Below are 18,462 nucleotides of genomic sequence, written 5' to 3'. Positions count from 1 at the left end.
ATGATAGAAAGTGGCTCAGCCGTATTGCGATGTAAGTGCATCAGGATTGATTAGGCAGGGGAAATGGAGCCTCAGATGCCTCAGTGAGGCAGGGCTTTATTGAGATCTCAGCCCTGTATCATTTTGGGGCTTTATTGCATTCCATGGTTGCCGGAGTTTCTGCACACCAACGGCATCAACCATGAAGGGAAATATGATGCTTGTTGCCAAGGAAACAATGAAACTAATAGGCAACAGTATGAAGCTACTGACCTTTTTATTGCATAAATATATCATGCTGTACATATTCATACCCCTTTGGATAGAACATAGTAGAATATAATAGAATATTTTTGGGAACTGTAAAAGAGGCCCTAAGTCGAGCACAAACTGGACAACTATAGCCATCTAAGGATCCTATACCTGTTGAGAACACTCCTAAAAATGAAACAGGCCTGGAATGATGGGCACTGGGCAAACCCTTCTTACCCACTGTCCATATTACCTTCACTTCATTAGGCCTTCCAAGCATGACTCTAACAACCATAGCATCATATAAATGATAACAAAAACTGCATGCAAATGAGAGTTATCCGGGTTCAGTGATAACTTTAGACCATTTCCGAAACACCACCACTTTTGCTAAGTCTGTCCGTCTCAGTCAGGGGGTAAAGGAAGCACCATATCAGTCCAGATATGGCTCTCCTGTGAAAGCCGTTTGGGTCATCTGTGCTCATTTTCTCTAATGCCCAGCACTGTATGCACACAGACACGGATTGACACAGAAACGGATTGGTGTAATGGACTTAAATGTTCGCATGGGGATTTGAACAAGAGGAACTGATGAAGACACATAGGGGGGTCCGGTCCAACTGTTGGCTGTGGTACAGGCTTTTGGGAGAAAAAAAAATAAGCTTTGCAAATGCCCAATCACCTCACTCATCCAGATCTCTGTTGACTCTGCAGGAGATGGCAGTTTATGTAGGGGATATAGTATGTGAGATACAATTATCCCAATCCATATATGAATAATTAGATCAGAATTAGTGTAGTAATGGGAGGATTGGTTATCTAATATAATTTAAGTGAGAGTTGAGTAGCCGTTATGCTTGCGATGTGGTGACATCAATAATGAAAATGATTATCTCATAGTTTTCGGCTGGGTGATTTTTAGCTATTTTTGGGTTTCTGGACACTGCGACAGACTGTACTCTCTGTTCTTAGCATCTGACATGTGGGTTGATGAAATAAAGTATTTCTCATTTGTATCCAGTGGTGCTTCATTGTATTCATCTCCTCTCAGGAAAAAAAATGCTGGCTTAGTCAAATGTCTTTTAAAAGATCATTTGAAAAATAAAGTGGCTTAGGCCTGTGAAGTGCTCTTGTATCACTGTTCTTGTAGAGCTCAGTGCATGAATAAAAAGCATTACTCACAAAGACATGTTAAAACACTATGTCTGTGTAAAAGAAAAAAAAAAGGCTGAGCAAAGTCTGAGCAGTCCAGTATACACAAAGTCTCTTTCTTTCTCTCTCTCCCTCTCTCTTTTATACACACGCACGCGCACTCACACACAAACACACACACACACACACACAAAACATGCCCTCTCTCCCTTGCTCACTCATCACTTTCACGCTGACATCATCCGCTTACCTCATCCACATTCTCGAAAGCATTAATGATGTCATACGGCAAGCAGGAGAGCAGGTCTATGACAAACCACGTCTTCAGGTAATTCATCCGGATCAGCTTTGGGTCTGATATGACCTCACCCCCAGGGCCGACAAATGTCGTGTGGAAATTGAGCACAATATCCACCAGAAAAATGACATCCACTACGCTGTCCACCACCAACCAAGCCAAGTTATTCTGTTTGGTCTTAAAGGAGACGTTGTAGGGCACCATGATGGCCGTGTAGAAGGTGAGGATGAGGATAACCCAGTCCCAAGTGGTCTTGAATGCACAGTAATGCAGAATAATATGTGGAGGAGTTTTAGGGGCTTCTTGCTTATACTGCGGGAGGATGTCCGATCCCAGCTGGAGTGCCTTGAAGTCCACAAGAAAGGGATAAAGAAGGATGGAGGAAAAAAGAGAAAGAGAGAGTGAGTGAGAGCAATAACAGAGAGACCAAAGTGCTATTGAAAAATGTTTTGTCTGAGGACTGAAGTTGGGTAGTATGGAGTTGCAGGTATAGACTGTGCAAGCTGGTCCTTAACCAGTGGATGATGGATGGCCAAGCTCCTAATCCCCTGCTGTGAGATTATTCTCAAAAAGAGAAAGGTCTCTAAGTCACTGTATGCATTATTGAGACACCATCGTGGGTTTTAGGAGTATCATGGGAAATAATAGCACAACACTGTAGGGTAATACAAGTATGCGTTGACACACCACACACATCAGCCTTTATTGGTTGTCCAACCGGGAAATGTATACATGTGAGTCTAGGTCATTATAAAAACAACAATATAGGAGCGTTATGCTTGGACATCATTTCACTGTTTTTTTCATGTCACAGAGGGCTTTTGCACAGTTACCTTTGATTGATTACAACCTCACAGCTTTAAATGGGTTGGAACAATGAAAAGAACAATGAAAAATGAATAGAATTACTGGCCCTCTGACCAGTTGAAAGTTGAAAAAGTACAAAAAGTAAAAAGTTTGAATCTCCATACATACTTGTGAGGGGCTAGCCAAAATGTTATTTTACATTAAAGCTTAGTGTGTTTGTTTGTCTATGTGTATGTGTGTGTGTGTGTGTGTGTGTGTGTGTGTGTGTGTTTGCAAGTGATCTTCACCTCAGCAAGTCTCGAGTGCTTGTGGCTGACTTCAGTCTTGTTCATAGGCGCAAGCTGTTGCAGAGTACTCCGACTGTTGGTTAGCGCTCTGGTCAGCCTTGCAAACTTGGTCCATCCTGTCAGAGACGAGATCCGCACAAGAAGAAGTTAGTTAGTGTAGCAATAAGAACAGACTGAAGCACAGCCACAAAGAACAGGGCCAAACATATTTCCCATGGGACCGCCCATACTGTTTTCCCTTCTGAAGTTGCCCAGGGTTTGTCGATGGACCCTTGACGTCCGTCTGTTTCTCTCTCTCTCTCTCTCTCTCTCTCTCTCTCTCTCTCTCTCTGTTCCATTTCCTCTCCTCTGCAGTTCCCTTGTTCTCCCTCTCCATCTACATCTTCCCTTTTAAATCTCCGTCCCTGTCTGTTCTTTCAAGGCGTTATTTAAGACTTGATTCCAGTAATTCTCACAGTGTTTTTTCCCCAGTCTAGCTCTCAGCCAAGGGATTCAAAAGAGAACATTTGTGTAGACTCTTTCCATCCAATCAGACTTTCGTGTTCCTGTCAGCAAGCTACAGAGTTAACCAGCCTGCTCCTTCACCGTTTCTGTGTGTTCTTTTAGGGAAGACAGAGACATGCATGCCTTCCGGGAGCCCGTAAGGGCACAGCATTGCTTTCTGACTGCAGAATGAAGAGCGTTATGACACAGAAGGACAGGGAAGGGTAATCAGGCCTGCTGGGAGCTGCATTTGATGAGATCTCTCCTCATTAATGTTTTAATGGTGAGAAGTCGCTCTTTTGTGTTATATTTCCCTACAGTCCAAACAACAAAAGTAGGGAAAGAGGGAATTCAAATAAAGGATATAGGAATTTATGTAGAGTGCCATAACAGTCCTGGCTATATAAAAATGTAAGGGAGAGAATTCATCCTGACTTTGCTTAAAGCCATTCTTCCCTTTCTTCCCTGTTAAGGACAGGTCATCTCTAGTGACTGCAGTAATTTCAGTTAATCAGGCACTGACTGGAGTCATTCTGTAAGAAAGGCAGGACGATCATGCCTGATATTTTTATCTGCAATATTTTTATCCCAAAAGCAAAAACACAGTTTCATGGCTGAGTTGACATTGAAGGTCTCGATCAAATATATACCAAGGGAGAAAGTAACCGTTAAAAGAACAAACAAACAAACAACAACAACAACAAAAAGTTAAAAGTATGCAAAGGCATGAAAAGTTCAAGTACAAATTCTCTTTGGAAATTTGTCAGTTTGAAAAGAGAGATGCATAAGAGGTGATCTGGAATGGGGAGTGATATCCTGTTTTCTTTTTGTCCATCTCCCGCTTCACTTGCAGTGACACAAAGCTGTTCTCTGACTGCACAGCCACACGAGCACACTGAGGTAACAAAGATGGGAAGTCAGCCGTGTGCACAGATTGGTGAGGCAGATGAAAAGAGCCTACTGGTCTGCTGAAGCCCTTTCAGAAGGAAATGAAAAAAAGAAAGAAGCGTTCGGTCTTATGTTCCGAAGAATCCGTGAGAAGAAAAAACACAGGTCTGCATGTCTACATTATCAGATTTGTTTAACAGAGATGAACAGGGAAACAAAAACACTGAGGTCAACATTGTGTGAGGCCTCAGATTTGGATGGATTTATGCAAAGACGCTACATTCGTTGTGAGTGAATATTTATTTTAATTTCAAAAAAATAATAACTTTCACATGCAAATTTATGCAATTCTAATATCATTAACAAAACCTTTCTTTTAATGAATCACATTCCTGATAATGTTGTGGTCTCTGAGGGGTATAAGCCACTGTAACACAGGGCATATTCTGTATGCCTGCATAAGAAGGCGAGAGAAGTCATGTCCCACAGGGCACCCAGGGGCCAGCATCATCAGTCTCCCTCAGACCACAGCTGCACACATCTGTCCACCCAGATGCACCACATCTGGCAGAGCAGGGCAGTGTGCACGGCATGGGCTAAACAATGTCATAACACCCCTTCACAATAGAGTAAGGAGGAGGGAGAGAGAGAGAGAGAGAGAGGCAGAGAGAAACAGACAAAAAGACAGAGAGACAAAGAGAGAGACAGACAGACAGAGAAAGAAAGAGAAAGACAGAAATGGATACGGGGGCAGGCAAGTAAAGTAGCCATATCAAAGGTGAAGAAAAAAACCTAGAAAAGCATTCCCTCCTTCTGTTAGATGAAAGAAATTACAGTGGGGGTTGAGCTAACATCTTTAGTCCCTTTGGGCTGTAGGTTCTGTTGACTCTGTCTCAATAGTCCTGAGTATTGGTGTTTAACTGGTAAAGTGAGGTCACACTGTTAATAGGGAACAATTTGAGGAGCTTTCAGGTGAGTACTAGACGCTGACAGAAAGGTCTAGAAGGAATCTCACAGGAATCCACTGTTGCCATGGAGCCCTCCATCCTCACTTTTCTCCCTAATGTTTTATTATTTGAAGTTTGCACAGCATCGTGAGTAAGCCCTATCAAATGAGATCCCTGAGATGGGTCAAAGAGGACTCTCAAATACACACGCACGCACACGCACACATAAGCGGAACTTTAAAAACACATTCAGTACATTACAAATCTACTGGTGTCATGCCAAAAATTACCTGAGGACCGCTTTAAAAAAAAAGGAGACAGAAAAGAACAGAGGTGCATTTTACAGTATTCTCAGACACAGAGGAATGAACAGAAGGTCTGCGTGTTGCTGAAGAAGATTGCACTGTTATTGCTGTACAGACTTTGTGCATTTTTCATGAGCTCCCTACGGGCGGTCTCGCGCATGGCTGTTTATCCCTGAATGGAGTACGTTGTTCCCAATGGAAACCTTCTGTCCTCCCAGACACACGCACACATACATACACACCACACACACACGCACGCACGCACACACATGCGTGCTCACTAACACGCAAGCTGTGTTCACCTCTAGGGAGGCAAGACTCACAGAATTAGGCTCAAGGGAAAGAGTCCATTACACAACAGGACGTAAATGACCACACAGAAGGATTCAGATAGAGAGTCCGTTACATGAGGGAGCTCCTCTTGATCTGTGATCTACCATTAGACCTGAATGACTGTCCAGCCATTCTCACAGATACTTTCACAATGCACTCCAGCATAATGACAATGCACTCGGCCGTTAAGCGCAGGAATGCTTGCAGAATGAGGATCTACACAACTGCTTGTGTCAATTTAGAAGGTCATCTGTTATAATCCAGCCTTCAGCCCTTTATTGTGCATGAGGTCAAAGACTGCCTCTGGTGTCTGTCTCCATGCATGCATCAAACAGAGAGACAGGTGTGCATTCTGTTTTTATCAATTGAATTTCATTACTTTTCATGAGTCAGCAACCTAGTGGATTCTTCTCTGAAACACCTGGGTTACCTCCCCCGAAATGCCCTTCTTACTATGGCCAGTTTTCTTTCAAATAAATAATTTTTAAAAAACAGCAACAAATATACCCTTTCAGCCTTAGTCCTGATGTGTGTACCGTGAATGATAGAGTGTGGTTTGAATGGGGTGAATGCTCAATCATTAAAAGTTGAGAACATTGCACTGACTGACATCTAGGTGAGGGGCAAATCATCCATTATCTACAAAAAGTGCTGAGTGTCCGCTGGTATCAGTTAAAATGTCTAAAGGATCTCTGAATCATTTCTGAAAGTTCTTCCAAAACATGCGTAACAGGCTTCTCTAATGGGGATGATTGTGTGTTACAGGTTTGTTAATTCAAGTGGTGTGATATACAAGCTTAGATAAAAGATGTCAAATCATTAGCAACATCTAGCTGGAAGGGGAAACAAAACTCACTAAAGATCACATTTTTGGAATACTTCTAAAGCGGGAGTGAAGGTGTCTCACATAGAGCAGCAAATGCATTAATGCTGGCTTTAAGCATAGATAATAAAACCAGCGAGCTCAATCATCTGCTCATAAAATGGTAGAGCTTCCTTTAGGGCAATTCAACATTCTCAAAACAACCGACAGTTGCACAAGATCATTATGAACTGATAACATCGTAAGGAGATCGTGTTCACTAATGATATGTTTCATAAGAAGAATGTTCTGTGTGAATGACAAGTGATAGCACCAGTGACAGGTGAGTAAGAGCTTTCAGCCCTGAAATCTCATCAGTTTGGTGCTGCTGTCAGAGCGTACGGCGGATAAGATAATATTCGACACCCTTAACCTGGACCAAAAATCAGCAACACCCTCCTGCAACACCCCGACACAAAAGCCTCAGCTGGACTCAGGTGCACCGCCCCGACATGACAGCATCTGACACACAGCCTCTCAAGGGAAAGAGTAGGAGGAATGTGTGTGTGTGTGTGTGTGTGTGTGTGTGTGTGTGTGTGTGTGTGTGTGTGTGTGTGTGTGTGTGTTTTGAGTCCTGTGTGGGCCGGGATCCCTGTCAAAGGACAAGCTCTTCAGCTTAACAGAGCCACAAGGTCTGTCATGTGGGGAAAGGGTGAAAGAGATAAAAAGAGAGGGAGTTTCTGTGTGTGTGTGTGTGTGTGTGTGTGTGAGAGAGAGATAGAGAGAGATAGAGAGAGAGAGAGAGAGAGAGAGAGAGAGAGAGAGAGAGGAAATCTGACAATGCCCATCAATCACACACACGAGAGGGGCGTTGTGTGGCTCGTTCCTCCACAGCGCGTTCAAATACAACCTGACAGTTCGTCTGTCTCGTGATTTTGCCTGGCGCTTTACTGCAAACTGTAGTTGCTGCCTCCAGTGCCGCATGATTTAGCTTTATTGAGCTGCCTCTAATTGACCTTGTAATTGTCCTTTCAAATCTCAATTTCTTTTAAATCTTAGTGTTTATGATCTTCATTTTAACTTCACAGAGAGAGAGAGAGAGAGAGAGAGAGGAGGGGGGATTTCACACGTTTATTTCTTTCATTAGTACTATGAGATATTGTAGATATTGCAAATCTTATGTTTGAAGTGGGGATTGGGAATATTATACATCCCTAACCTACTGTTTTGCTAAGTGGCAGTAATATCATTTTCCATCATATAGTACACAGCCTTACTTTTAAAAATTCAAGTAATACCGTTATATTGCTTTCTTTTTTTTCCCCCCACATACGTAATGCCTCATTTTCAATGAACATCATCACAGAATGTGGTGCAAGTTTTGGGCCAGTGACCTCACATCCTCCTCCACCCACCCGTCCAAGTTCATTTTTTTTAGCTCACTTTTCAAAAATTCATCGAAATGCCACAAAAGAGGCAAAGGCACTCTCAAATCTTAGAAGATCGATTATCTGACTACGAAACTGAGACGTGGCAGATACTCGTTCATTTTAACCAAGTGGGTTCTGTTGATGCGTGTGTGGCTGACATTATACTATCCAAATATGACTCAAACTTTTATTGGATGTTAGCATAAGTAAGGCATGACAGTGGCGGGGGAGTTATTTGCGAAAGCACACCAACACTTTATCTACTACTGATTACTTTCTCCAAAATGAATATGTTAGGGCAACTTAGGGCAAGACATGATTAATATATCTGACTACATAATGCTGTGTTTAATGATATTATCGACGAAACCAAACATGGGCTGGACACAAAGTTATAGGCACAAGCTGAAAACGTCATTTTAAGCATCTACGCTCTTTTTCAAAACTTTACAATAATAATTTAGCCTCCCCAAAATACTGCTGAACAAATCACAGAATTGCAGAAGTAAACCATAGTGCAAGCATGGTCCAAACAGGGTTTGAACTTACCTTTTGTGGTCTCATCCTCTATAGGCTGTTTGAAGACAGTGATGTCCTTGAAGGTGCAGAGGAACAGAACCACTTTATCATTCTCATTCCTAATAGGAGCCACCTGCATGTATAACCACACAGGGGTTCCTACAAGAACAAGAGGTGGGGCAGAGGGAAATGACCAGAGAGATAAAGAGAAATAAAATGAGATCAAGAATGAAAATGACAATTTTAAGAATACTGATTTTTCCCTTTATAAACAACTTTAAAATCTTAAGAGGCCATTTTAATAGTGTACCATTGTTGGTGAGGAAAAAGTGATTAAAAAAAGTCACGGAAAAGCAGGTGTGGCAGGTATAAAACAAGACTTGTTTTAACCATGCATGATCCATTGTTATGTCCTTATAGCAGCTCATACTGACTATGAGCTAGTATGAGATCCACTAAAGAGTAGAGTGTATTGATAGCACATTTCAAAATTTGAAATATACATGCTCATGACAATCAGTGATGTATTGCAACTGCAAGTTTTAAGGGAAGGACTACAGAAGAAAGCTTTTAGAGATTACAAATCAATCATGCCATTACTCAACAGTGCATTAAACAATATAGAGCATTTTCTTGCAAATCCTAAGGGAACTGGGTAAAGTCACTCCCTAAACAATGGTGGAAGTCAAATCACATTTCTTTACTTTTGAGAGACCACTTATGATCTTTCTTATAAAATTGATCAAAAGAAGTACAGTTAAGCATACTAAATAGTGCCTATTAAAGATATTTTTGCAATCAGAGTTAATCTACAAGTGACTGAACATTGGGTTCCAGCAGACTTTTGGCAGTGAGTTTTCTCTATTGCCCCTTATCGGGACAATAGTTCAGAGTTCCCCAAATTTCTTTTCTGGGGCGCTTGTGTCTAATACTGACTTACTGAGCCCAAATGACCAACGAATTATGAAACTACTAATAAATGAATGCAGTGACTCATAGCATGCAGTTCCTAAGGAGTGGACTGTGAAGCACATTGGGATGGGTCTCGTGCATGCCTGAATACATGGTGTACTGAATACAGGGTGAGGGAAGAGGAGATGAAAAGTATCTGAGAAGAGTAAATGCTTTAAAAAGCCTTCTTATAGGCAGCACAGAGCACAAAAGAGTGGCAGCATGCTCTTTCCAGAAGCTCACAACCTGGCTCAGGGCCTTAAACACATAGTGATTGCTTGTGACATCAGCAGCGGGAATACTCACTGTTCTTCTTATAGAGCAGTACTTCAAAGCTATTGGACTCATAGTTATCAAAGGTCTGTCTGACTTTTTCGACTGTCTTCTTGTCTGTCAGTTCGCCATACATGAAACTGCAAAAAAAAAGAGAGAGGAGGAAAGACAGATGGGAAAATGATAGTGAAAGACAGAGAGAGAGAGAGTGACAGAGAGAGCGAGCGAGAGAGAGAGAAAGAGTCAGGTAAGTTCATACACCTGTGCAGCACAAACATCTGCCCAACAAACTCTATCTTGTCTGTCATTGACAATTAATTTAGTTGTCTGTGTGTGTGTGTGTGTGTGTGTGTGTGTGTGTGCGTGTATACATATGTGTGTTTATTAATCAGGTAGCTTGATGACAAAGATTGTCAAATCATGCAGATGCAGTGTTAAGTTTCAAAACATGGGCAGGCTGGGTAAACAGCATATAGAGACATATAAGCATATAAGTTCTCCCTTTTCCTTTCCTGTGAAAACAACATTCATTCTCATTTAATTACCTCTCCAACACAATATAAAGTTATATCAAGACAAGCCAAACTATTGTTTTTACCACTATGATAACTGATGAAAATCAGACATAACTCTGGAATATACAGAAAACGTTTTAGACTTTCCAACTACGTATATAACAAAAAAATAAAACATTTGTAGCTATGACAAGTTATTCCATCACATTCAAGACAGTGTGTTGCCTTGTTGGTGATGAAAGACTATGGAAATTACTTTATACAATTTAACTGTGCATACACTATTGGTTTAGTTCCGCAAACTCGTCATGCTCAATGTCAGAGCGGGTCTGTCCTTAAACAGCCTGATACTATAGTGGAGGATGCATGTATTCAGGGGTGGACAGTAACGAAATACATTTACTTGAGTATTGTACTTAAGTACATTTTTCAAGTATCTGTACTTTACCTGAGTGTTGTTTTTTTGGAAACTTGTAGTGGAGTAAAATTACTTTTACTCCACTACATGTGAAAGACAAATATTGTACTTTTCACTCCACTACATTTCTATGAAGGTTCTTGTTACTCATTACTTTGAAGCGTTGAAGTCAGCGGATGAATTTTATTTTCTAAAATGTGATAGGCCATGTTGTGTTTGTCACAAGAGAAAAACCAGTCACAGTAAACTACTCCAATGCTGTCAGTCAAGTGCATGCTGCATTTTTTTTAACAATTGAACTTGGCATTTTAACTGATGGCTGCTACTACGGCAGATAAAGATGAAAAAGATAAAGGTTCCTCACCAGAGCACCCATGGCCATATCTTAAGTCCACGTTTGAGATTTCTGAAACCAACTGCTTGCCGTACGCGTTCACGCGCTGTGTTCGCCTAACTTTTTCGTAGGTGGCTGTGATGTAGTGCTCACTGCTCACTTACAATCATATTCGCCGCAGTAGATATGAGATGCGACTTGAAAATCGCGGTTACAGTTTTTTTGCGATTGCTTACACACTTGTTGCCAAATTTGGCTCATTGTGTCAAAACTCTACAAATAAGACACAACAAATGGAGATAAACATCTCACTTCCATGTCAAAATGAAACTCTGCAATCAAAACCTAACTATCCTTTTTCAAAATGGCATTTTTGCAACAAAATGATACACACATGCAACATTTGAATTCCTCTTTGAAAGCAACAACACACTGATGTACTTAATGCAAAACACTGCTGTCTTTAGTATTTCGTATACCTTTTTAATTTTCTCTTACAGGCTCCTGTGAAAGATTGTTCTAGTACAGTACATCTACTTTCATTTCAATGAACGGAAAAAAAGAAAGAAGAAAAATATATACCGCTTATTTTTATATATCGCTATTGAAGGTTTTTACAACAACAAGAAAACACAAAAAAAAAAAGGGAATTGCAGTATAGTAATCAATACAATATGTTATGCTAAACTCAAAACTAAGTACAGTAAATAACAGTGCAATGGTAAATAAAAATTAGTATTGTAAGGGATTGTAAGGGATGGGGTAGATGGTTTATGGATCCCACCTTCTGTTAGGGTCTGGCCACATCACCTCATTCACATCATAAGCAACGTCATCCCTAGCTGGGCAACAGGGAAAATATCACCTTGCGTGCCATATCCAACCCTGGACTGACCCCACCTCAGTGTCTCCGCATGCCTCTTCCATTGCTTGCAGAAGAGGCAGGTGGGCACGTGGTTGGTGGTCATACACTTTCCAATGCCAAGCCAAAGAGAATTCCTCAGTACGATTGAGAAATGGGGAGTAAGGGGGCAAGTATACAACTGTGAAGTTATTGTGGGTCGTGAACCAGTCTCGGACCAGAGCAGCCTGGTGGAAACTAACATTATCCCAGATCACAACAAACCTGGGCTGCTCTGGTCTGTCCAGTCAAAGTATGCAGTGCATCCAGAAATGTGCTGTGTTGTAGCGACCTAGGGTGGCATGGTGATGGAGAACACCTTGCAGACTCCTTGCAGGAGCCCCCACAGACACTCCACCTCCACCAAAAGCTTACCTGAGGTCTATTGGTAGTGCTGAGGCTCAGACTGATTGGTGTTCAATTACTGTGTAAGTGTTTTCACATGTGTGTATGGGTGTTGCCAGTTTCAGGAATATTTTGCATTTCTAATAGAAGTGTTTTCCCAGTGATTACAAGAGGTTTCATTCATGAAGAATGTGTCTAATGTAAGAAACAGTGTGTAGTGTTTAGCAAACAGTCTGTTGCAGAATTGCAAACAAAGTGCAAAGCAGAAAATGTGTTTGTAGTTTTGGTGCCTTTGTTTAAGGCATGGTTACAAAAGTTAAGGTTTTGGTGCTTTTGTCTAGGCATTCACTTCCAGTGTGTAAGCCATCAACAAAAACTGTAATATATTTGTGAATGTGTGACGAATCTGGTGACAGAGGCAGACCACAACTGCTACTGTTAACACAGCATGTGAACATGTACGGAAACCAGTTGGCTTGGAAAGCATTTGGGACATAACACCGGGTCCTGTTTGAATCCACTGATGATGCGTCCTAATAGTTAGCTGGCGAAAATGCCGAGTTAAGGTTCGGACAAAAATCCTTTCAGAAATATATGTATTAATCTTGTCAGATGAACACAGTACTATCAGTAAGGTTACGCGAAGGCAGTGGATGCACATAGGACCCGGTCCCAATAAGACGAGGACGAGGAGGGGCGGGAATCAAGCGGTGATGAGGGTCATCCAGCTGTTTCACATTTCAGGCAATGCTATGTAGTAGAAGCAAAATTAACCTAGCCTACCACATATTGACGTGTTTATCCTTTTAAGGCCAATCCGAGTTAACCTAGGGCCTATTTAACTGAAGCTATACACTGTCTTTTATAGGGGAAGCATTTGACTCAACTGTTTTTCTATAGGCTTTGTAGCATATTCCACAAGCTTTTTAGTCTACAGGTTCTACAAGCAAGTCAGTGCATTCAGTAGGTTGTTTCAGAGTCATTAGGATTGGTAAATGCTTTGTGGCAACAATACCACAATGTGTTGACATTAAAAAGAAAATGTACTTTTGAATACTTAAGTATTTTTAAAAGCAAGTACTCCAAGTACTTTAACTCATGTAAAAATTTAACTGAACAACTTTTACTTGTATTGGAGTAATATTTGACCAGGAGTATCTATACTTTGACTCAAGTAGTGGAGTTGTGTACTTTGTCCACCTCTGCATGTATTACCCCAGGACTGGACCTCTGTCATTACTTGGACGGTTGTGAGATGCTGATTTTAAGGGGTGATCTGAATTTAATGAAGTGTTCAGGTAAATGATTACATAGCCTATATAAAGGATAACTTTTAGCCTTTTACAAGCTCATAAACTCTATAAACCCTTAGCATCCACCTTCTGTCACAAACTGGTTCAAACAGTTTTAAGGAGTGGAAAAGCTTACTGGTGATATTTCCATGGTAACAGTTCAAGTCTGAGGTAGAGAAGCCCTTGCTCTGCAGTGAGGGGATATTTTGGGCTATGACTGTGGACAGGTGGATATGGATGCAGCAAAATGGATAGGTCTCTTTCTCTTTTAGTGAAATAACAGCGATCTACCAGTTCATTAAGCCAGTAAAAAAGATCAGTGAAATACAGCATTTCGACATCCTTGCATCTTTTGTGAAGGGTTTTTTATTACACAGGTGTCTTTATGAGTTAAGTGTCTGCTCAAGATCATTGTGGGAAGGGAATCTAAACAGGACAGTATTTGTTGACTCCTGGGTTCATTTCAGTGTTCTGGGTTCATTTCAGTGTTCTTCCAGCAAACTCCTGTCTCTCATTGTTGCTTTCTTTCTTTAGTATAGTTCTTGGGGGGGGGTTTGTTTGTTTGGGGTTTTTTTTTTTTTTTTTTTACCAATTATCATGCTGAGGAAATGCTTTGGAAGGCATAAGAACCATATGTTCATGGATCAAAAATTCAGAAATCATAGAAGTTGTGCGGGTGTTTGCTGACATATGTGGTGGTATACACTGTCAAATCCTCTTCTATTATTGTTTTAGTTGGCAAATCCTTGTGCCAGTTCTGTCTTTGAGATTCCCTGTGCACCCCCAAACTGCAGTCATATCGTTTGGAGTGGGAGGTGTTTCTATTCTGGTGTGGGTGATTGGCAGTGAGTTGGGCCTATTAAGTCACAACAGAACATTCACTGTCGGCTCTGGGGGAGGGAGCGGTGGGATGCTGGCTATCTGAGTGGCCCAGTGAAACCTCAAAGCGTGGGTCAGGTGTGCCTGAGGGCTCAAACAGCATTATACAGGAGTAATGAGGGGTTGATTTGCAAGCATCACTCATAAAGCATGACAGAGGATGCCATGTAACATATTCAGCTGAAATTGAAAAAACCAAGGCTGTCCAAATGCCATCCTGGAGATCTAAACTCCCTAAAAATTACAGCACTCCTGCTACAGCACACTCTGTGCAGCTCATCATGGTCCATCTACATGTAAGGATAAAGACACATTAGGGTTGAAACATAATCCTGCAGAAGTATGGATCTCTTTAATGAGTAGTATATCCAACAGATCCTATTACCACCTATACTTCAGTGACACCTCTGAGCACAGAAATGAGAAAGAAAGATACATTTGCAATTTTCTGGCAGCGACCACACTATTTTTTTTTTTTTTACTGTAGAACTCAAACGCAAACATCTGCAATGCAGCACTACATTTTCTTATGATCCTTATCCAAATACATGGGCAACAGTAATTCCTACCTCCACTACAGTGCTGCTGCTAGTGAGACAACCAGCTGTAGACTTAGTTAGACTAAGACTAGACTGTTAGACTAAGTTTATGTTAGAACACAGATTGTTATTTAGTTGTTTGAAGCATTAAGCGTTAGATCCTGAAGTTTAAAACTTAACCAAAAACAAAACAAAACAAAAAATAAACCTCAGTCACATTCATAAGTAAATTGTGGTTTTTTTCTGTTTCTTCTTTGATGACTGTCTTTTGTTTGAGAAAAGGGGGTTGGAAGTAACATGATTGACAGGTGAAAGAATCACTTACCTGCAGGTGCTGCTCTTCTGCATGACCTCTGCCCTGTGGTAGCCTGACAGCTTGCAGAATCCGTCATTACTGTATACAATAGGCCATTCAACTATCTGAGCATTCCCCAACAGGAAACTGGTTTCTAGACACAAACAAAAGGCCAAAAACATATATTTATGCATTTTGAATTATGTATATAAAAAAAAATGAAAAAAGGAAAGGAAAAAAAAAACTCTTTTATTACCCATTATTGCTAAATGCGCAAAATACTTATCTGTACAATGACTATCTGCAAAATGAGCACTGTTATTACAATCAAATGAAAAGGAATTTGTACAAACTCAGACTGAAGGCAATTACCTGCAAGGCTGTTTCAAACTGTGTTCTGCACTAAATTCATCTACTTTTGTTTCTCTGGTGTTTAATCAGACAAATTTAATCTAAGTCCCATCACCCAGCCTTTGTGTAAGAAAATACATGCACAGAAGTGCCAAAAACACCACACATTCACACACGGATAAACACAATCTCAAAAGCCACCTAAATACACATCAATTTGTCAAGAGATACATCTAGATAAAAAAAATTTCTATCTCAGACACATAATGGCAACCATTCAGACATGTATCTAACAAAAAAATCATAATCAATGCTATACTTTATGCCTCATTTCTGTCTCAAGTCACAGATAAGATGGTACACTGGTCCCCCAGCTACAATGAAACTCCCTACAGTTTCCTTGCAGTATTAGAATAGCTTTGTCACCTACTCTGCTTATGTCTGTGAGGGCTCACAGTGAAGCTGAAGTCAGCTAAAAACTACAGTCTCTTCAAATAGGTGTAAAAATAGATAAAGAGGACATGATGGCAGAGGAAACAAATCAGGGCACAATTTATAACGGAAACGTCTCTGGACGAGCATAAATATCTCCACGCACACCTCCACGAGCCACTCTCAAAGTCGGCTGATCCCTTTCACAGTTGGGCAAGCACACTTAGTTCCCACTCATTCCAGTGAGAGAGAAAGAGAAAGAGAGAGAGAGAGAGAGAGAGAGAGAGAGAGAGCAGGGTGGAGGCCATCATGGAGAGAGACAGAGAGAGAGAGAAAGCTACACAGAAAGAGAGAGTTAGGGAGGAGGTGAGAGAGAAAGAAAGGGGCAAAGAAAGGAAAGAAGAAGGAGGCTAAGGCACATGACACAATCATTAAATGGGTTGGCTGCATCTCTCACTGGCTCAATACACTCATTTCCCTCTCTCTCCTCCTCCTCCTCCTCTTCCTCTGTCCTCTCCTGCTTCACTAGCTTAAAGGAAGCTTAGGATAAGATGAAGTGATGGCCCCTGGAGGGAGAGTCTGAGGCTAATTACAGGGCCCTTTACAGTATAGCCCCTCCTCCAGGGTCAAGGGCCAATAGAGAGGCAGTAAACCCTAAGGGCTGCTGTGACCCAGATCCTGTTCAGAGATCAAGACCCTACCAAGTCATAATTGTGTAAGTCTCTGTCAATGATGATATACTCAGGGCATCATCTGATGAGGAAAGCATCCTTTCTAAAGAAACCAGAGCTATCATTCCAATTCTACTAATACTGCCTTGCCTAATATTCAAATAAGGTGTGACAGTCTACAATCCATGGCTTCAGACATATACAGTACATTATGAGAACCACTATTCTCAGAGCAGACCAGTTTGAATACAGTGAAGGGACACAAAAACCTCCTGCTGCAGAGCTGCAGTAAATGTGGGTATCTACTCTGACTTTGCACAACTGTCGCTACTATTCAGGAGCTTAATTAATCAGATGTGATTAATTACCTGAATCAGGTGTGTTTTAATAAAACTGGAGCAAAAGCTTACACGCCCTCACACTCTGCAGGTCCAAGCCTTTCTCTTATAGGCTAGTCAGCAGATTCTGAAGTGGACAATAAGTGGCTTTTCTGATGAAGATCCAATGTCCAAAATGAGCAGTAACATAAACTTTGCGACGGCCAAAAAATGGGGTGTATTAAACTGTGCGGTTAGCGATTAACTAATTCCTTCCCTCAAACGACCCTCGAACCATCGCTCTGGCGACCGAGGGTCTGACGAGTTGGCGCTTATCTACAATAACCTCTCTGATTTAATGTACACATTGAAATCAACGTGAAGCCCGAAGCAGTCTCTCGTCAAGTACACCATATGTCTTTGTGCCTGTGATACGAAGTTGGCGAAAGCTTATCGTGCGGCTGGTGAATAGGAAGCATATTGAAGGGATGAAAGACATAGTACCGTGCGCAGCAGCTCCACGTGGGAGGCAAACAAACAGCTGCCGGGCCGTTTTCCAACGATTCCGCTGTAAAGTATTTATTAAAAACACACAAAAAAACATGCCCTCAACATACACGAATATGGTATGCAAAACTCCGTATAAAATCAAGACGAAACGGGAGAAACACTCCTGTGATTCAGTTCTGATCCAAACTTTGATACGAGGAGACAGGCATACCTGCGTTCCAAACAGCTCTCAACGCAAAAATTGGCCTGTCTCTCTCCCCCCGTCTGTGACAAGCCCATGTTCAGTTACTGCATGGCACTTGTTACATGTCTGCTTTTTAATCCATAACTACTAACACAGAGAGGGATTTAAAAGTCAACTAAGCAAGAGGCTACCGACGCGCAGTTTTAAACATTTGCTAAGCAGATATCTATTCTGTGACTGAATAAAGGAGTGGATTATTTAACTTGTTGCGCACTGTTCGGATTCAAAACGCAGAGGTTCAGATCGGGTGTGAAATACGCACATTGAACGATCGCACATTGAACGATCCAAACCGGGACAGGGTAGGACCACCGCGTAATGCGGTTTTCTTGGTTCATCATAATGAGCCTTGATTCATAAGCATCCAGACTTAAACCATGAACTGGATCTGAGCTCTTCACACATTACAAATAGGCTATAGGAAGTCTATATACGGCGACTGAGGGAAAAACAGATCCTATTAAGCAAAATAAACCCATAATTACTCTAGGCATAGCATCCTAAGTGCCTACGCATTTGTGAGTGAGCCTGTTTTTATTGCCCATTGCCGAGGTAGCAAATACACGCGAGCCAGGAGAAGCTATATCTGACTACAGGAGGATTTCACATTTTCACGTGGAGGGAAGGCAAAAAGACAAGGTAGAAAGTTCGAATGACGTGCTGCTGTTGTCTACTTCTTTCAACCAATTAGAGCGCTAGCCTTCTGCCATAGT

General features: G+C 41.3%; 1 protein-coding gene across 1 annotated transcript in view; it reads right to left on the bottom strand.

The window, feature by feature from the left end:
* kcnh5a (potassium voltage-gated channel, subfamily H (eag-related), member 5a) overlaps positions 1-18,462 on the bottom strand; it is a 67,216-nt gene that overhangs the window by 44,606 nt on the left and 4,148 nt on the right. The window contains exons 2-6 of the mRNA XM_030771626.1: positions 15,255-15,378; positions 9,740-9,846; positions 8,513-8,641; positions 2,776-2,891; positions 1,634-2,026 (exon numbers count right to left, since the gene is read on the bottom strand). Of these exons, the coding sequence (XP_030627486.1) occupies positions 1,634-2,026; positions 2,776-2,891; positions 8,513-8,641; positions 9,740-9,846; positions 15,255-15,378 (869 nt within the window). The remainder of the gene's footprint in view (positions 1-1,633; positions 2,027-2,775; positions 2,892-8,512; positions 8,642-9,739; positions 9,847-15,254; positions 15,379-18,462) is intronic.

Source organism: Chanos chanos, chromosome 4, assembly GCF_902362185.1.
Source record: "Chanos chanos chromosome 4, fChaCha1.1, whole genome shotgun sequence".
NCBI classification, from domain to species: Eukaryota; Metazoa; Chordata; class Actinopteri; order Gonorynchiformes; family Chanidae; genus Chanos; species Chanos chanos.
This window is presented reverse-complemented; position numbering and strand designations above follow the sequence as displayed.